The 18,704-nt window shown below is 44.4% G+C and overlaps 1 protein-coding gene across 1 annotated transcript; it reads right to left on the reverse strand.

The window, feature by feature from the left end:
- Positions 1 to 10,991: 10,991 nt before the first annotated feature.
- On the reverse strand, positions 10,992 to 16,331 carry LOC110505108 (carcinoembryonic antigen-related cell adhesion molecule 6). Its single transcript, XM_021584088.2, has 11 exons — positions 16,208 to 16,331; positions 15,290 to 15,610; positions 14,451 to 14,726; positions 13,372 to 13,626; positions 13,120 to 13,231; positions 12,888 to 12,916; positions 12,554 to 12,730; positions 12,365 to 12,435; positions 12,168 to 12,203; positions 11,927 to 11,958; positions 10,992 to 11,795 (listed from the first exon to the last, which is right to left on the reverse strand). Coding segments are annotated over exons 1-11 (1,356 nt in total). The 5' UTR covers positions 16,254 to 16,331; the 3' UTR covers positions 10,992 to 11,794.
- Between the last annotated feature and the right edge of the window lie 2,373 nt (positions 16,332 to 18,704).

Genomic DNA, 18,704 nt, shown 5'->3' on the forward strand with positions numbered 1-18,704 from the left:
GGAATGGTCTGCCTATCCATGTGAGAGACAAAGACTCGGTCTCAATCTTTAAGTCTTTATTGAAGACTTATCTCTTCAGTAGGTCCTTTTATTGAGTGTAGTCTGGCCCAGGAGTGTGAAAGTGAATCGAAATACACTGGAGCAGGGCCTCCCGGGTGGCGCAGTGGTTAAGGGCGCTGTACTGCAGCGCCAGCTGTGCCATCAGAGTCCCTGGGTTCGCACCCAGGCTCTGTCGTAACCGGCCGCGACGGGAGGTCCGTGGGGCGACGCACAATTGGCCTAGCGTCGTCCGGGTTAGGGAGGGATTGATCGGTAGGGATCTCCTTGTCTCATCGCGCACCAGCGACTCCTGTGGCGGCCTGGGCGCAGTGCGCTCTAGCCAAGGTTGCCAGGTGCACGGTGTAGCCTCTCCCGAGCCCGTACGGGAAGTTGTAGCAATGAGACAACAATTGGATACTACGAAATTGGGGAGAAATTCAAAAAATAAATAAAAAATAAAGGCACTGGAGCAACAAACCACCCTTGCTGTCTCTGCCTGGCCGGTTCGCCTCTCTCCACTGGGATTCTCTGCCTCAAACCCTATTAGGGGGCTGAGTCACTGCCTTACTGGTGTTCTACCATGCTGTCCCTAGGAGGGACACTTGAGTGGTTTGAGTCACTGCCGTGGTCTTCCTGTCCAGGTTGGCGCCCCCCTTGGGTTTGTGCCGTGGGGGAGATCTTCGTGGGCTATATTCAGCCTTGTATTGTTGGATTGTTGGATTACAATCGACTTACAAGTCGGTGGTTTAAGATATCCCTCTAGTGGTGTGGAGGCTGTGTTTTGGCAACGTGGGTTCTCTCCTGCCTGTTTGGTCCTGTCCGGGGGTATTGTCGGACGGTATTGTCGGACGGTGAAAGCATTAGCCAACTCCACGCTCCCTTTTAGGGGCGACTAAGACTTGTCTAAGGAAGCTATGTATAGGATAAATACATTACGAAGCTGTTATTTAAAGCTGTTTGTTTGATGAGCATTCAGATGTCCTTTATAACCAGAGAGGTATATAGACACTTGGACCAAAACCTGTTTTAGCAAGTCAAAATTATTGAGGGCTTTCACTATTTTGAAGTAGTCTGCTGGATTGGACTTGCTAACATGACATAACTGCAGGTGGCAGTTTATCCCATGGGTTCCATATATGAAGCAAGTGATTAAACTCTTTTTGGTTCTATAAGGAACCTCTTTTTCTAAGAATGTATGTTAAACTATTATTGGTTATCAGGATTTTTTTTTAGACTATGGTCAATATGGCTGCTGCTGATTTGTCAACATAACTCGTTATTGATAATACAGTATGTCTATGTAGTTGGTTATGGAAAAAGCTTTTAGTGGATTTCACTCAGAACCTGGGGTATCAGACAGCCTTATGTAGTCACAGTTGTATTATTTTACACCAAAGTGTCATAAATGTTATTATAGGTTGATTCACAAAAATCATTTCAGACTGAATTTTATTTGCGGCTCCCTTCCACCACAAAGTAAATGTGATGCACTGAACAACCTCAGCCCATCCAGAACTCTGTCCTGCTCCTCCACTGTCTTCCTCCATCCAGAACATACTGCACCCCTCTGTCCTGCTCCTCCACTGTCTTCTTCCATCCAGAACATACTGCACCACTTTGTCCTGCTCCTCCACTGTCTTCCTCCATCCAGAACATACTGCACCCCTCTGTCCTGCTCCTCCACTGTCTTCTTCCATCCAGAACATACTTCACCACTTTGTCCTGCTCCTCCACTGTCTTCCTCCATCCAGAACATACTGCACAACTCTGTCCTGCTCCTCCACTGTCTTCCTCCATCCAGAACATACTGCACCACTCTGTCCTGCTCCTCCACTGTCTTCCTCCATCCAGAACATACTGCACCACTCTGTCCTGCTCCTCCACTGTCTTCCTCCATCCAGAACATACTGCACCACTCTGTCCTGCTCCTCCATTGTCTTCCTCTATCCAGAACACACTGCACCCCTCTGTCCTGCTCCTCCCCTGTCTTCCTCTATCCAGAACATACTGCACCACTCTGTCCTGCTCCTCTACTGTCTTCCTCCATCCAGAATTACTGTACCACTCTGTCCTGCTCCTCCACTGTCTTCCTCCATCCAGAACATACTGCACCACTCTGTCCTGCTCCTCCACTGTCTTCCTCCATCCAGAACACACTGCACCACTGTCCTGCTCCTCCACTGTCTTCCTCCATCCAGAACATACTGCACCACTCTGTCCTGCTCCTCCACTGTCTTCCTCCATCCAGAACATACTGCACCACTCTGTCCTGCTCCTCCACTGTCTTTCTCCGTCCAGAACATACTGTACCACTCTGTCCTGCTCCTCCACTGTCTTCCTCCATCCAGAACATACTGTACCACTCTGTCCTGCTCCTCCACTGTCTTCCTCCATCCAGAACATACTGCACCACTCTGTCCTGCTCCTCCACTGTCTTCCTCCATCCAGAACACACTGCACCACTGTCCTGCTCCTCCACTGTCTTCCTCCATCCAGAACATACTGCACCACTCTGTCCTGCCTCCACTGAGTCTTCCCCCATCCAGAACATACTGCACCACTCTGTCCTGCCTCCACTGAGTCCTCTTCCATCCAGAACACACTGCACCACTGTCCTGCTCCTCCACTGTCTTCCTCCATCCAGAACATACTGTACCACTCTGTCCTGCTCCTCCACTGTCTTCCTCCATCCAGAACATACTGTACCACTCTGTCCTGCTCCTCCACTGTCTTCCTCCATCCAGAACATACTGCACCACTCTGTCCTGCTCCTCCACTGTCTTCCTCCATCCAGAACACACTGCACCACTGTCCTGCTCCTCCACTGTCTTCCTCCATCCAGAACATACTGCACCACTCTGTCCTGCTCCTCCACTGCCTTCCTCCATCCAGAACATACTGCACCACTCTGTCCTGCCTCCACTGAGTCTTCCCCCATCCAGAACATACTGCACCACTCTGTCCTGCCTCCACTGAGTCCTCTTCCATCCAGAACATACTGCACCACTCTGTCCTGCTCCTCCACTGAGTTTTCCTCCATCCAGAACATACTGTACCACTCTGTCCTGCCTCCACTCTCTTCCTCCATCCAGAACATACTGTACCACCCTGTCCTGCCTCCACTGAGTCTTCCTCACTGTTGACTGTAAGTGAGTATGAGAGGTCAATAATTCTGATGGGGATTGAGTTCATGTTCCATAAGTCAACACAGGCACAGTGCCTATTAACCTCAATGCCTATTACATCACTTACTAGGCATTTATATAATTATCCACAGAATTAAAATAACATATTACATGTGTGGTTATCCAGCCAGGGCGGATTGTGCCAGCTCAGCGCGTTTGGTCTCCGGTACGCCGTTTCTGCCCAGGGTATCCTGCGCTGGCTCTGCGTACTGTGTCTCCAGGGCGCTGGAAGGGTTCAGTTCGATCTATGCCTGCGCTCTGCCCGTGCCGGGCGAAAGTGGGCATTGAGCCTAATGGAAAGGTGGGAGTGGTAAGCACCAGATCTCCAGTGCTCCCCCACAGACCGGTATGACCTGTGCCTGCACTCTGGAGGGGCCAGGCCAAAGTGGGCATTTGTCTGGAGGAGTGGTGCCTAGGCAGCGCACTAGGGCTCCAGTGCTCCCCCACAGCCCGGTTCATCCGGTGCCTCCTCCACGCACCAGGCCTCCTGTAGGTCTCCCCAGCCTGGTGGGCCCTGTGGCATCCCCACGCACCAGGCCATCTCTGCGTCTCCTCCCTCCAGGTTCGCCCTCCTGTCAGGAGCTGCCCTCCTGTCCAGAGCTGCCCTCCTGTCCGGAGCTGCCCTCCTGTCCGGAGCTGCCCTCCTGTCCGGAGATGCCCTTTGTTCCAGTGTCGCCCTTCGTTCCAGTGGCGCCCTCCGTTCCAGTGGCACCCTCCAGTCCGGGGCTCTCTACGAGGGCCTTTCAGTCCGGGGTCGGCGGTGAGGGTCCCCGCTCTAGAGGCGTTACCTAAGTGGGCCGAGCCAGAGGTGGAGTGGGGTCCACGTCCCTCACCAGAGCCGGTTCTCAATCAGGGATAGCTTTCTATCGTTGTCTCTGATTGAGAACCATACTTAGGTAGCTTTTCCCCACAGGGTTTTTGTTGGTAGTTGTTTTCTGTTTTTGTGTCTGCACCAGACAGAACTGTTTCGTTTTCATTAATTCACGTTGTTGTTTTGTGTTTTAGTGTTCAGTTTAATCAAAATCATGAACACGTACCACGCTGCGCTTTGGTCCACACCTTCTTCATACGACGACCGTTACATCTCAATTTCCATAAGAAACCACATTTGTTTAAGCACAAGTCAGTCAATTTTTTTTTAAAAGCAGTAAATGAGTCTGAATTCGGTGCCAGGCAAGGCTCCGCTAATAGTCAGGTGTAGCAGTGGTAAGATGTTTGGACTGCTGTTGGAACAGATTTATGTAGGCCCTAACAGGGTGTGGGCGCTGTTTGTCTCTGTTATGGTGCAAATAATGTATTGTTTAGTGTTGTGTTGTGTAGAGGTTTTGCTGGCATGCATCCCACTTAGTTTTTTTTTGCCCCACCAAGATTTAGATGCTAAAAACACCACTGTTGAATAGCACTCATTTTAAGCAAACAGAAGACATGGAATCTATACAGTCCTTACTTATATTATGTAAGATTCTGAATTTGTACATTTGTGCCCTGGTGTATTCATTGGGTATGTGTGAATTCATTACATCTGCATCTGTCCGTTACAGAACCAGTGCAATTCCCACTATTCATCCCCATGTGCATCCCCATGTTAATCATCCTCAGTGTGTTTAAATACAATTCCTCTTGGGTTCCTGTGCGTGTTAACTCTTGGGTTCCTGTGCGTGTTAACTCTTGGGTTCCTGTGCGTGTTAACTCTTGGATTCCTGTGCGTGTTAACTCCTGGGTTCCTGTGCGTGTTAACTCCTGGGTTCCTGTGCGTGTTAACTCTTGGGTTCCTGTGCGTGTTAACTCTTGGGTTCCTGTGCGTGTTAACTCCTGGGTTCCTGTGCGTGTTAACTCCTGGGTTCCTGTGCGTGTTAACTCCTGGGTTCCTGCGTGTGTTAACTCTTGGGTTCCTGTGCGTGTTAACTCTTGGGTTCCTGTGCGTGTTAACTCCTGGGTTCCTGTGCGTGTTAACTCTTGGGTTCCTGTGTGTGTTAACTCTTGGGTTCCTGTGCGTGTTAACTCTTGGGTTCCTGTGCGTGTTAACTCCTGGGTTCCTGTGCGTGTTAACTCTTGGGTTCCTGTGCGTGTTAACTCTTGGGTTCCTGTGCGTGTTAACTCTTGGGTTCCTGTGCGTGTTAACTCTTGGGTTCCTGTGCGTGTTAACTCCTGGGTTCCTGTGCGTGTTAACTCTTGGGTTCCTGCGCGTGTTAACTCTTGCGCTGCTTAATTCCCCTCTAACTGTGGGCGGAGTCACAAACCAGTTAAATACGTAGAGCCAGGTCACTCTCTTTCATTGTTCTTTATCTCTCTGGATATGTGACTTTGCTGACATCACTACGGTATGGAGGTCCAGAGAGACCACACAGGGTGCTTTCCACACTACCCACCGGCGGTCCAGTGGAGTATGGCTCCGGGGTATCCAGTGGACTACTACCAGATGTTTTATACCCCCTCTCTGGAGTCTATGGGAGCTCCACGCCTGCTGATGGTGCAGCTTGGACCTTATGTCCCCTGTGGGATACTACTCAGCACCAGGTGGGGTTGCATCCCAACAACCCAGCGTGTGGATTATTCTTCTACGTTGGAGTACCAGGGAGTTGCAGCGCCTTGGACATCGCTGCATAAGTCATATGGAGTACAGGAAGAGTCATATGGAGTACAGGAAGTACTGTATTACCTGTATTGAGCAGAATATACAGCACAGGAGGATGCTGAGGGGAGAACAGCTTATACAAATTTGAATAGCATCAAACACATGGAAACCATCTACAGTATTTGATACCGTTCCACTGATTCCACTCCAGTCATTAACATGAGCCCGTTCTCCCCAATTAAAGTGCCACCAACATCCTGTGATAATTTAATTTAGGCCAGACAAAATCAGCAGTGTATCAAATACTAGTTCTGCCCACTCTACATTAAGTGGATAAGGAATAACAATACTTTACCACATTGTCCTAGGCTATATGGACATGAACAATAGGAGAAATATTCAATTTCAGACTGATTATTATTTTTAATACACAAATTAATATCAATGAACATTATTCACATAGAATATTGCATTATATTATACATCCTATCATATTCGAAAATTCTTGAAAAAAACATAATGTATGAATGTTTTATCAGTTCATGAATCTACTTAATTGTATAGCCTAACAAATTCAAGAATTATTGAAAATAAATAATTGTAATCAAATTAAAATGTTGATGCATAATAATGAGTTCATTACCTGAATGGATCTCTATAGCCTAGGCATTAACAAAATATTCATACAAATATGATTAGGCCTCTCATAGACATGGCCTTGTAGAAAGAGGGTTAGTTAGGTCTAGTTAGGTCTGACAAATTAATGTTGCATTGGAAAAAAATTATAAATCCAGCCATAAAGTATAACCTATCATCATCAAAATAAAAATAAAATGTGTTTATAACATGCACAATTTGAAGCATCAATTTATATAGAGCAAGAGTAACTAAATTCCAGCCCAGTAACTTTGATCACCGCATCATCCTTCGATTGTCTCGTCTGGCTTCCATGAAAAGCCCTGCTGATCTGCGCAAAGTGTGTGTGTGTGCCACTGACGATGTACTTTCCTGGACATGCTAGCTTTTCTTGGCGGCGTATCATTTCAAACGCATTCTGTCGTGTTGTTATCCGTTAGCCTACTACTACTGGTAGTACCGGTAAAATGTAAGTTATGAATTGCAATTCACCATACAGCTGACACTTCTATTTCATCAATCATTTTCACATCAATTTGGTTGTCCAAAATACTATCAGCACTGCGTCTTTGCTGATGAATGCCCTGATCTCTGGCCAGTCAATTGGTTACATTACATTGTTGTTTCGTCTATGTTAGAGTTGCATTAATTCGAATCTGGTATCAGGATAAATATGACATTGAGTCACCGATTGTATACTATGTATTTTTTATTAGCTAAGCAATAAGTGGTAAATGCAATTTTCGTATATACGGGCTCTCTGTCCCACCTCGCAGGGCAAACCAGAGAACTGACTTGTTCTTGACAAAGATATTATAAATATACGGCCTGTCAGAGTAGAGACTGGGCGTGGTTTAGACTCACCCAGTCTATCGTTGATTGTTGGCGCAGAAGCTAGTCCCAGCCCCCTAAGCGCTCAGCGGTTATTCGTTGTAGCTGTGTAGAATATGCAGTTATCAGGCACCTGGCTCCTGTTATCTAACAAAAGACAGTTTGTTCTCGCAACACTACGTTCTGAATGTGCCTCCCCCCAACTCATTGCACAGTTCCTGTCTTCATGTTATTCTGTATTTTTCCATCATGAGAAAGGCCCATGGCCCTGAAACTGTTAACATTGTCTCAAGTCAGCTATGTTGCATAACACATACATCCACACAAGCCAACAGCAGATAATATTCAATCACATATATGGTAACGGGCTATAGTGCATAACACAGAATCCTCATATCTATTAATCGATTCTAATAGATCTGAACATGATGCAATAACCATGAATTTAACCCACTGTTTGTTTATAATGAGGGACGTCCCACGTTTAACCTGGACACATAAATAGCAGGAATTTGCACTGGCTTCAGCCATGATGGCATGAGAGAGAAATTAAAAATCTGCACGTCGCCTGCAGGTGTGTGTTTCACTGTCCAATCCCAATCCCCCATCCAGAACATACTGCACCACTCTGTCCTGCCTCTACTGAGTCCTCTTCCATCCAGAACATACTGCACCACTCTGTCCTGCTCCTCCACTGAGTTTTCCTCCATCCAGAACATACTGTACCACTCTGTCCTGCCTCCACTCTCTTCCTCCATCCAGAACATACTGTACCACCCTGTCCTGCCTCCACTGAGTCTTCCTCACTGTTGACTGTAAGTGAGTATGAGAGGTCAATAATTCTGATGGGGATTGAGTTCATGTTCCATAAGTCAACACAGGCACAGTGCCTATTAACCTCAATGCCTATTACATCACTTACTAGGCATTTATATAATTATCCACAGAATTAAAATAACATATTACATGTGTGGTTATCCAGCCAGGGCGGATTGTGCCAGCTCAGCGCGTTTGGTCTCCGGTACGCCGTTTCTGCCCAGGGTATCCTGCGCTGGCTCTGCGTACTGTGTCTCCAGGGCGCTGGAAGGGTTCAGTTCGATCTATGCCTGCGCTCTGCCCGTGCCGGGCGAAAGTGGGCATTGAGCCTAATGGAAAGGTGGGAGTGGTAAGCACCAGATCTCCAGTGCTCCCCCACAGACCGGTATGACCTGTGCCTGCACTCTGGAGGGGCCAGGCCAAAGTGGGCATTCGTCTGGAGGAGTGGTGCCTAGGCAGCGCACTAGGGCTCCAGTGCTCCCCCACAGCCCGGTTCATCCGGTGCCTCCTCCACGCACCAGGCCTCCTGTAGGTCTCCCCAGCCTGGTGGGCCCTGTGGCATCCCCACGCACCAGGCCATCTCTGCGTCTCCTCCCTCCAGGTTCGCCCTCCTGTCAGGAGCTGCCCTCCTGTCCAGAGCTGCCCTCCTGTCCGGAGCTGCCCTCCTGTCCGGAGCTGCCCTCCTGTCCGGAGATGCCCTTTGTTCCAGTGTCGCCCTTCGTTCCAGTGGCGCCCTCCGTTCCAGTGGCACCCTCCAGTCCGGGGCTCTCTACGAGGGCCTTTCAGTCCGGGGTCGGCGGTGAGGGTCCCCGCTCTAGAGGCGTTACCTAAGTGGGCCGAGCCAGAGGTGGAGTGGGGTCCACGTCCCTCACCAGAGCCGGTTCTCAATCAGGGATAGCTTTCTATCGTTGTCTCTGATTGAGAACCATACTTAGGTAGCTTTTCCCCACAGGGTTTTTGTTGGTAGTTGTTTTCTGTTTTTGTGTCTGCACCAGACAGAACTGTTTCGTTTTCATTAATTCACGTTGTTGTTTTGTGGTTTAGTGTTCAGTTTAATCAAAATCATGAACACGTACCACGCTGCGCTTTGGTCCACACCTTCTTCATACGACGACCGTTACAAATTCATATCAATGAACATTATTCACATAGAATATTGCATTATATTATACATCCTATCATATTCGAAAATTCTTGAAAAAAACATAATGTATGAATGTTTTATCAGTTCATGACACTGACACAGCTGACACTTCTATTTCATCAATCATTTTCACATCAATTTGGTTGTCCAAAATACTATCAGCACTGCGTCTTTGCTGATGAATGCCCTGATCTCTGGCCAGTCAATTGGTTACATTACATTGTTGTTTCGTCTATGTTAGAGTTGCATTAATTCGAATCTGGTATCAGGATAAATATGACATTGAGTCACCGATTGTATACTATGTATTTTTTATTAGCTAAGCAATAAGTGGTAAATGCAATTTTCGTATATACGGGCTCTCTGTCCCACCTCGCAGGGCAAACCAGAGAACTGACTTGTTCTTGACAAAGATATTATAAATATACGGCCTGTCAGAGTAGAGACTGGGCGTGGTTTAGACTCACCCAGCCTATCGTTGATTGTTGGCGCAGAAGCTAGTCCCAGCCCCCTAAGCGCTCAGCGGTTATTCGTTGTAGCTGTGTAGAATATGCAGTTATCAGGCACCTGGCTCCTGTTATCTAACAAAAGACAGTTTGTTCTCGCAACACTACGTTCTGAATGTGCCTCCCCCCAACTCATTGCACAGTTCCTGTCTTCATGTTATTCTGTATTTTTCCATCATGAGAAAGGCCCATGGCCCTGAAACTGTTAACATTGTCTCAAGTCAGCTATGTTGCATAACACATACATCCACACAAGCCAACAGCAGATAATATTCAATCACATATATGGTAACGGGCTATAGTGCATAACACAGAATCCTCACATATATTAATCGATTCTAATAGATCTGAACATGATGCAATAACCATGAATTTAACCCACTGTTTGTTTATAATGAGGGACGTCCCACGTTTAACCTGGACACATAAATAGCAGGAATTTGCACTGGCTTCAGCCATGATGGCATGAGAGAGAAATTAAAAATCTGCACGTCGCCTGCAGGTGTGTGTTTCACTGTCCAATCCCAGGTTTGAACATGATCTGAGCGCGTGATCTGAAGCTGTTTGGTCTCTTAGGCATCAACTTGGGAAAGCCTCAAGGCAGAGCAAACAATGCATTATAAACGAAGAGCGCCATATATTGGCCGAAAAATAACACATCTGATATTTATTTTTTTCCGGGGTGTGGAAAAAAGTGTGGCTGGCCATCCGCTAAACAGTAATTCAAATATGTCAGCCTAAGTATCAAAAGTAAAAGTACAAGTATTTTCTGTGGAAGCACCAGAGAACTCCACTCTCCCTTTTAGGCTCAAATCATCATGTGTTTCCCAAAGGTAGGGCTAAAGTGAGCTATGCCAACCTCTTTTCTATCTGTTTGCTCTTACCGCCACATAACCTGAGTGAGATTGTCCTGGAGCAACTGACTAAGTAGTGTGACATCATTAGCCAAGTACGCCATCATCTGTTGGTCAACACTGACCTGGGCTGTCAAAACTACTGGAGATGCAGAGAAGGGGGAGAGAGTGAGAGATAGAGAAACAGAGATTATTGGAGAGACAGACAGAAATAGAGACAGAGAGAGAAACAGAAACTAGGAATAATTAGATTCTCTTTGCATCCCTACAGATTTTTTGACCGATCAGTGCTGCCGATATCAAAGAGAACTTTTGCTGCCTTCATCTCTCTTCCTACTCAAAAAACTAGCTATATGAATGAAAAGCAACACAGAGATTGTACGTTCCAAGACATTTCACATTGGGATTAATTTCTTTATTATTCAGTTAATCCTGTGAGACAAAATAAGAAATATTTACAAGACCCTATAGTGATCAGAGACCTATGATAAATAAAAAGTTGTTGATGTACTCGTTTATGATATTTTCATCCACTCCAACTCTACTCATTTAACACTCACAATGCATGAGATGTGTATAATAGGTGTATAATATTATTCTAAATAAAGTGTGAGGGTCAAGATTATTTGTATTACACCCAATTCCAGAGTCATTAACAAAATCCATACATGTTGCATCGTTCAGTGCATGAGACGAATAAAACATTAATTCCATTATTTTATTGGAATTTCAGTGAATCTTCTGCATCCTATATAGTGCACTAGCAAGCATAGCAGGAGCACTCAAACTTCCTCCTTTCAGAGGAAAAAACCCGATGTTACATCTGTTACATGTGTAATGTGGTTCAGTGTAGGAAGTTTCTATGAAAACTCCCCTGATGGCATTTAATGTAACACAGGTCATTATGGTCTGAGGGATGGCAGTTTGACCAGGGAAAGTCAATTCAAATGAGTAGGACTTCAACTGGTGTGTGTAATTTAAGGGGATACAATTTGTCCTTGTGTCTCAGTGTACTGTTACCTGGTCTATATTACATTGAGCAATTAGACAAAGACCAGTGTCTCATCAGAGGTGGAGTACAGTAGTGTCTAGTCTTCTTGGCTGGTCATCCAGTCGTTTGTTGTGTCCATGTTTACTTGATTAAGGTGTAAAACCTGATGGGTGAAGTCCAGAGCCAACTGAAGATATGTAGTTGAGATCAGCTGCTCTCTGAGTCAGGGAGAGCGAGAGAGAGAGAGAGAGAGAGAGAGAGATTGAGACAACTAGGCAACTATAAAGCTATAAAACAAGTATAATCAAAGGTAATATCATAACGAGGATCCAATAAACAGTTAACTTACCAATTTATACTTTTACAGTACATGGTGGAGCCCTGGATTTCCCGGGTTAGTAAAGACAGAACGAGACACACTGAGTACGTTTGTGTAAATCATCTATACCTATACCTAGGAAGGTTATTTAGGGATGATGTGGTACATCAAAGATTGTGTATTGGAGAGTGCTCCTTTTCATTACAGCTATAACAAAATGCTTCAATGCAGTAAGGTGCCAGCAAGGTGCCAGAGGTGCAGTACTACTTACAGTGTCAGTGTTGGTTTGTCTGGCAGGAAGCTTTCCCTGACAGAGAACAGTAAAGGACTCAGTCACTACAGTATACTAACAGACCCACAGTCTGTCACAATGCTGCTATCGCTGTAACTAACTCATACAGGACATGTTGGGAACCATAGGTATACAATATCATAAGTGTTTAATTTAACTTTGTGGTGGAAACTCACTCTTGAAGGTGGTGTTGGAGCTCCAGTTTTCTTAATTGCTATGCACTCATAATCGTGTACACCTGTAGAAGCTGTGTGGTGGGTGGAGAGAGAGAAAAACAAAATTGCAGCTGATGAAGTTGATAACGAGACAGATTGTTGTCAGCTCGCAAATATTTGCTACACTCTATACGCAAACCTCTCTCTGACCTTTAGTTCCTGGTGAATGGCTGGTGGCTATAGTATGGCTGGTGCCTGGTTGTGGTTGCTTGCGATCATGGGTTCTGTCCTGGATTTGGGTAGTCAGTTCGTGCCCCTCACGTCCTTTGTCAGTGCTGGACATGGACATATCCTCTGTCTGGGATGATCTGCTCAGTGCGTCTGTATCTGATGGACATCAAAGATGATAAAGGACAACTGTGGTCATCAGCTGCAGCACAGAAAGGCTCTCCACTTTCATCTCAATACTTGCATGTACTGTACAATTACCATACAGTAATTGAAAAAAGTGTACTAGACTAAAATGATCATGTTTTTCTCTTACCTTTCTCTTCATTGTTCCCTTTCTTGTTCCTAAACAACATACCATTACTTCCAAAATGGTCTGCAAAATATTTATGCACAAAACCTCAATTGTCTTCGTGAAATGTATTGTTATTTCCCCACAATTGATGGAAGACATTTTTTCTATTGAAATCAATGGTTTCCAGTTTTTGTTACACCAGAAGAAAAATGACTTATTGGTGTAACCAATCACATTGGTTTCATAGACTCACCGATGATGAGTTATGCCGAAATAGAGACCAAGAGCTACAGCAACCACTACCAACATCACAGCGACTGCTATACCTGCTGCTCCCTCTGGGCTTAGGGGTGGAGGGGTTTTATCTGCATTGCACCAACACAGGAACGTAATCAATAAACAAAACACATCCTATAGAACTGATGCTGATTGGATGTTGATCGTTTTTGCCATTAGTTAGCTTTGATGGTCTACATCTAATGGTGAATGTATCAGAGACCAGTACCTTTAACTGACAGACTATGGCCCATAGAGACAACATTTTCAGTGAGATCATTCCTAGCATCACATCTGTAGTCCCCACTGTTGTTGTAGCTGACGCTCCTTATGATGTATCCAGCTTCATGTACACCTGTCTTCTGCCCATTGAACAACCAGGTGAACGTAGCAGGCGGTACAGACTGAACAGAGCAGTAAATAAGGGTGAATGACTCCACCTCAGCGATATGTCGGCCCAGGATGGTCATGGACTCTGGTCCATCTGTAAGCCCAAGAGCAGAAGACCCTCAGACTGTAGTCGTAAATACAACACGCACAGATGTCGTGTCTTAATTTGAGCCAGTATGTTACAGCAGAAAAATTATGAATTATTAATGTTTTATAATTAATGGACATCTTTGTAGGGGTTGCTACATAATTTCAAAATGAAAATTACAAACTTCAGAAGCTTTTTAAAACCTCGAAATGTGAAAGTGCAGGAAATGCAGGAAAGCAACAGGGTAATTAAATTAAGATCCTGCAGCTGTATGATGAGGGCCAGGAATTTTTCCTGACCACATGACCTGAACAGAAATAAAGTGGGCTCTAAGAACTGGGCATTATGAGTGTAACATCTCATAGGGCAGGTTTCCCAGACACAGATTAAAGGTGCACTATGCAGAAATCGGTCCACCATTTCCTGGTTGCTAAAATTCAAGGAGTTTGCCTAAAACAAGCAAGTATCATTGAACCATCTAAATTACTTTTATACATATTTTCCATAACCCAGAATATTGTATTTTCATCTGTTTTAAGCTGGTGTACAAAGCCGAAAGTAAAATTAAATTTAAGATGTGGAAACATAGAAATAGCGCACATAGAACAGGTGTATTGCTTTTTAGACTTGCTTTCAATGAATGGCAGATCTATAACTCACACTTCTATGTGAATTTGGTCGAGTCGCCCAATAATTAAAATATTGCAGCTTTAAGCCTAGTCCTGGATTTAAAATACTTGGAAGCATGCTTGTTAGTTCAGGACTAGGCTTAATTTGTGTCTGAGAATCCGACCCATAGATTATTAGATTAGTTATAGACCTTTACTCACAGTTCACTATCATTCTATAGGAGGCAGTAGCAGAGCTGGCAGGGTTGGTGAGTTTACACACATATTCACCGTTGTCGTGTCTCTTCACAGGACTGATGGATACTTTCCTGTTTTCCTCTGAGAATAATATATTGCCACCAGCAGACAGAGGCTGACCTTCCTTCGTCCATTGTATAGTAGTGATGTTACCAGCAGCCTCACAGGTTAAGTTGGCGGAGCTCCAATCTGCAAACAGATTGTTTGATGGTCCTGTGATGTTGGCATCAGATATATTCTCTGTAAAACAAGAGGACATAGTCAAAGACTGAGGAATATCGAAGACACCAAGATGATGATGATTTGTATGGTTTTGATGATGATGATGAGGATAAGGTCAAGTGATATCCATTTCAAACTTTCCCCATTGTTTACTAAACTCTTAATCCTTATTGGCACATGTATTTTTCCACTTCTAAATTGATGACATATACCCATTGATTATTGAATGTGACTTCCCACTGGGCACACGCTGGTTGAATTAATGTTGTTTCCACCTGAAATTATGTTGAATTGACGTGGAATAGAGGTTGAATTGACGTATGTGCCTCCTAATCTAAGTTCAACAGTCATATCCAATGTTTGTAAATAATAAAAATGTAAACAAACACTGTATAGCCTCAAAAGATGGTTAAAACTATCATGTTGATATCCATAGCTCTGTCTATGAATTGGAGAATTGTTTAATTTCACCAGGCCCATAACTCAGCTTTTTACCAAAACTGAAGTGGGACGACTACTTTGTTATTTTTTCATTTAAGGATTTGAGCTTTAACTCTCTTTGACACGGCACTTGGACTTACCATACACAACCAGTTCAGTTGATCCATTGATTGTTTCTGCTGTAGCTGTTGTTATAGACACTCTGTATTCTCCACTGTCAGCCAGGGTCAGATTCCTGAGCTCCAGAGATCCAGTAGTTTTGTTCAGAGTGATCCTGTCTCCGTATCCAGGCCCTATAGAGTCATCACCAGGAGAGGTTATAATGTTGGCTCCACCAACAGTCCAGGATATTTTTATGAACGGCTGGGCTGGTGGGATTAGATTTGTGATGAACATCGCTGTCCCTCCTTCTGCTCCATTCACAGAACCTTGTGGAAACAGACCCTGACCAGCACAGAGACCTGGAGAGGGAATACAGGACGGCAGAGAGCCTGGGCTCAGACAACATGCTGTACATGGTGGTACACACTGTACACTAAAACATTCCATCATTCAGGACCATTCTAAATGACTGACTCAGAGAACAGGCCCAGTAACAATCACACAGCACTAATAGTCAGACATAGCTAGCTATACGTACACACAACACAGACAGACTGTCTTGCACAAAAAGGGGTGTAGCCAACATTTGTAGTTCAAACACAGGAGAATAGGATGTGGAATCAACATTTTACTAATTTCACGTGGTATCTGACAAATACATGAATCAATAAACTGAATAAGGCATGTTCTCTGACAGAGAGTTTTCTCCCCTACTTAGGTAATCAGAGTGTAATTACTGTACTCTACTGTACACAGTCATCTATAGTACAATAATTCAATTTTAATTAAAAGAAACTGTAGCTGTGTGAAATTAGCAACGAGTGTAGTTATTGTGCAGTTAGGGCTACGTGCAATTACATTGTAACTACAATGTAAATTTACAACTCAAATATCTGTAAAGCATGGCCTAGGTAACAACAAGCGGTTTAAAGAGACAAAGAAGATATCTGCTTTACCTGTGAGTATGAACAGAGTGAGAGAGATGGCTACTGCAGTTTCCATTGTTGTTGGAATACTTTGTTCTGTTCCAGATTTAGAAAGTGCTTCTAGTACACTCACAGTATGATGCTATAGAATAGGCTGAGGTTACTATCTTTTAGAGCTGCCAGCCAGGTGACAAGGAAGTTCCCCATTTACTGTAAGCCACATTGCAGTGACCTTTGCATCTGTTTAGGTAATGGCCCTGTAATGTTATTGTGATACAGATATTTATGGTTTATTGTACATGAAGGACAGGAATTCGGTAAACTGGATAATGATCTGCATGGCAGATAAACACACACCTTTTCCTAACATCGTCATTCATTAATGTGATCCCCCATTCAGGATTGGGCCTTGCTGTGGACCATGATCCGGAATGAAGTTAGGACACAAACACTCAAAGAGACAAGGATGAGGACCAAAACTACAGCTTTTAATGAATCCAATAAACAAGCTTTAGTTTAGTCGTCAACCCAAACATGAACTTGAACTACAAGCAAGTTGTGGATCTTATAACTTTATTCAGTCTTTACCTGGACAGCCACACCCTAAATTAGGCAATTACTCACATTTGTTAGACAATATTATGTTTTTGGTAACATTTCCCTTTATTATAAATACAACTAAACAAAATTATTAACGCAACATGCAACAAACAAAGATTTTACTGAGTTATAGTTCATATAAGGAATTCAGTCAATTGAAATAAATTCATTAGGCCCTAATCTATGGATTTAACGTGATTGGGAATAAAGATATGCATCTGTTGGTCACAGAAACCTTAAAAAAATGTAGATCAGAAAACCAGTCAGTATCTGGTGTGACCACCGTTTGCCGCATGCAGCGCCCACATCTCCTTTGCAAAGAGTGGATCAGGCTGTTTACTGTGGAATGTTTTCCCACTCCTCTTCAATGACGAATTTGCTGGATATTGACGGGAACAGGACGGGAACAGGAACACGTTGTCATACACATCAATCCAGAGCATCCCAAACATGCACAATGGGTGACATGTCTGGGATTGTGTACAGATCCTTGCGACATGGGGCGTGCATTATCATGCTGAAATATGAGAGGATGGCGGTGGGGGAATGACACGACAATAGGCCTCAGGATCTCGTCACGATCTCTCTATGCATTCAAATTACGATCGATAAAATGCAATTGTGTTTGTTGTCTGTAACTTATTTATGCCCATACCATTACCCCACTGCCACCATGGGGCACTCTGTTCACAATGTTGACATCAGCAAACCGCTCGCCCACACGACGCCATACACGCTGTTTGCCATCTGCTCAGAACAGTTAAACCGGGATTCATTTGGGAGAGCACACTTCTCCAGCGTGCCAGTGGTCATCTAAGTTGAGAATATGCCCACTGAAGCCGGTTACAATGCCAAACTGCAGTCAGGTCAAACCCTTTTGAGGACAACGAGCATGCAGATGAGCTTCCCTAAAACAGTTTCTGGCAGTTTCGTCCTGGGCTGGCATGGTAACACGTGGTTTGCGGTTGTGAGGCCTGTTGGACATACTGCCAAGTTCTCAAAAATTCTCTAAAGCAGCTTACGGTAGAGAAATGCACATTAGATTCTCTGGCAACAATTCTGGTGGCCATCACTGCAGGCAATATACCAATTGCAGGCTCCCTCAACTTGAGACATGTATGGCCAGAAGCACGAGTAGAGGACATCACAAGGCTGTTTCCGACTGTTTTACGACAGATGCTGGGAGCTGAGACTGACGTAGTCCATGTGGGGTCAAATGACATCAGGAGGGCTAGCTCAGAACATCTGAAAATGTATTTAAAAAAACTGATTTTAGCATTAAAAGACTCCAAAAAACGACCAATCGTTGGGCCACGGGTGTGATAGATACCGCAGGCTGCTGGCATTACACATCTGGCTAAATTATTATTGTTGCTGGAGTCACTTTTATAGATAACGTTGACACCATCTGGAAACAGAAGATGCTCTACAGGAGTCCATCCAAATCATCTTGGCTCCTGGACTCTGTCCTCGCATTTCAAGGCTGCATTGAAACAATGACTTATCAATGACCCAAGACCAGCTCAGTTAATCCCTACCATTGTGATAATGAGTCATCATAATGCTGCATCAAATGTACGTTATCCTAGGGACACAATCTAAGTAACTTAATGTATGTCCCCCTGATTGCCCTGAATACCTTTGTTAATTAGCCATTAGATGCAGTAATCATGAGCCTATGAACCAGAGTTACACTATTAGCACTGAGGCCATGTGCCCTAGTAGGAAGACCACTTTGTGCAGCTCACCCTGCACTATCAAGTCTACTTCTGATAGGCTCCTGGTAAAGCATTAAAAACAATCAAGCAACCCAGAAAAGTGCTAAAAATAACCCATATTAACATTTGCAGCGTGAGAAAGAAGGTCCATGAAGTCAATAACTTGCTTGTAACAGATTATGTTCATATTCTTACTACCTTTGATGATA

This window comes from Oncorhynchus mykiss, chromosome 3, assembly GCF_013265735.2.
Source record: "Oncorhynchus mykiss isolate Arlee chromosome 3, USDA_OmykA_1.1, whole genome shotgun sequence".
Lineage (NCBI taxonomy): Eukaryota > Metazoa > Chordata > Actinopteri > Salmoniformes > Salmonidae > Oncorhynchus > Oncorhynchus mykiss.

Coding starts and splice junctions, on each gene's coding strand:
- LOC110505108 (XM_021584088.2), bottom strand. CDS start 16,253: ATGGAAACTGCAGTAGCCATCTCTCTCACTCTGTTCATACTCACAG. Junction 15,611..16,207: donor CACTCTGTTCATACTCACAG/GTAAAGCAGATA, acceptor TTCCCTCTCCAG/GTCTCTGTGCTGGTCAGGGT. Junction 14,727..15,289: donor AACTGAACTGGTTGTGTATG/GTAAGTCCAAGT, acceptor CTTGTTTTACAG/AGAATATATCTGATGCCAAC.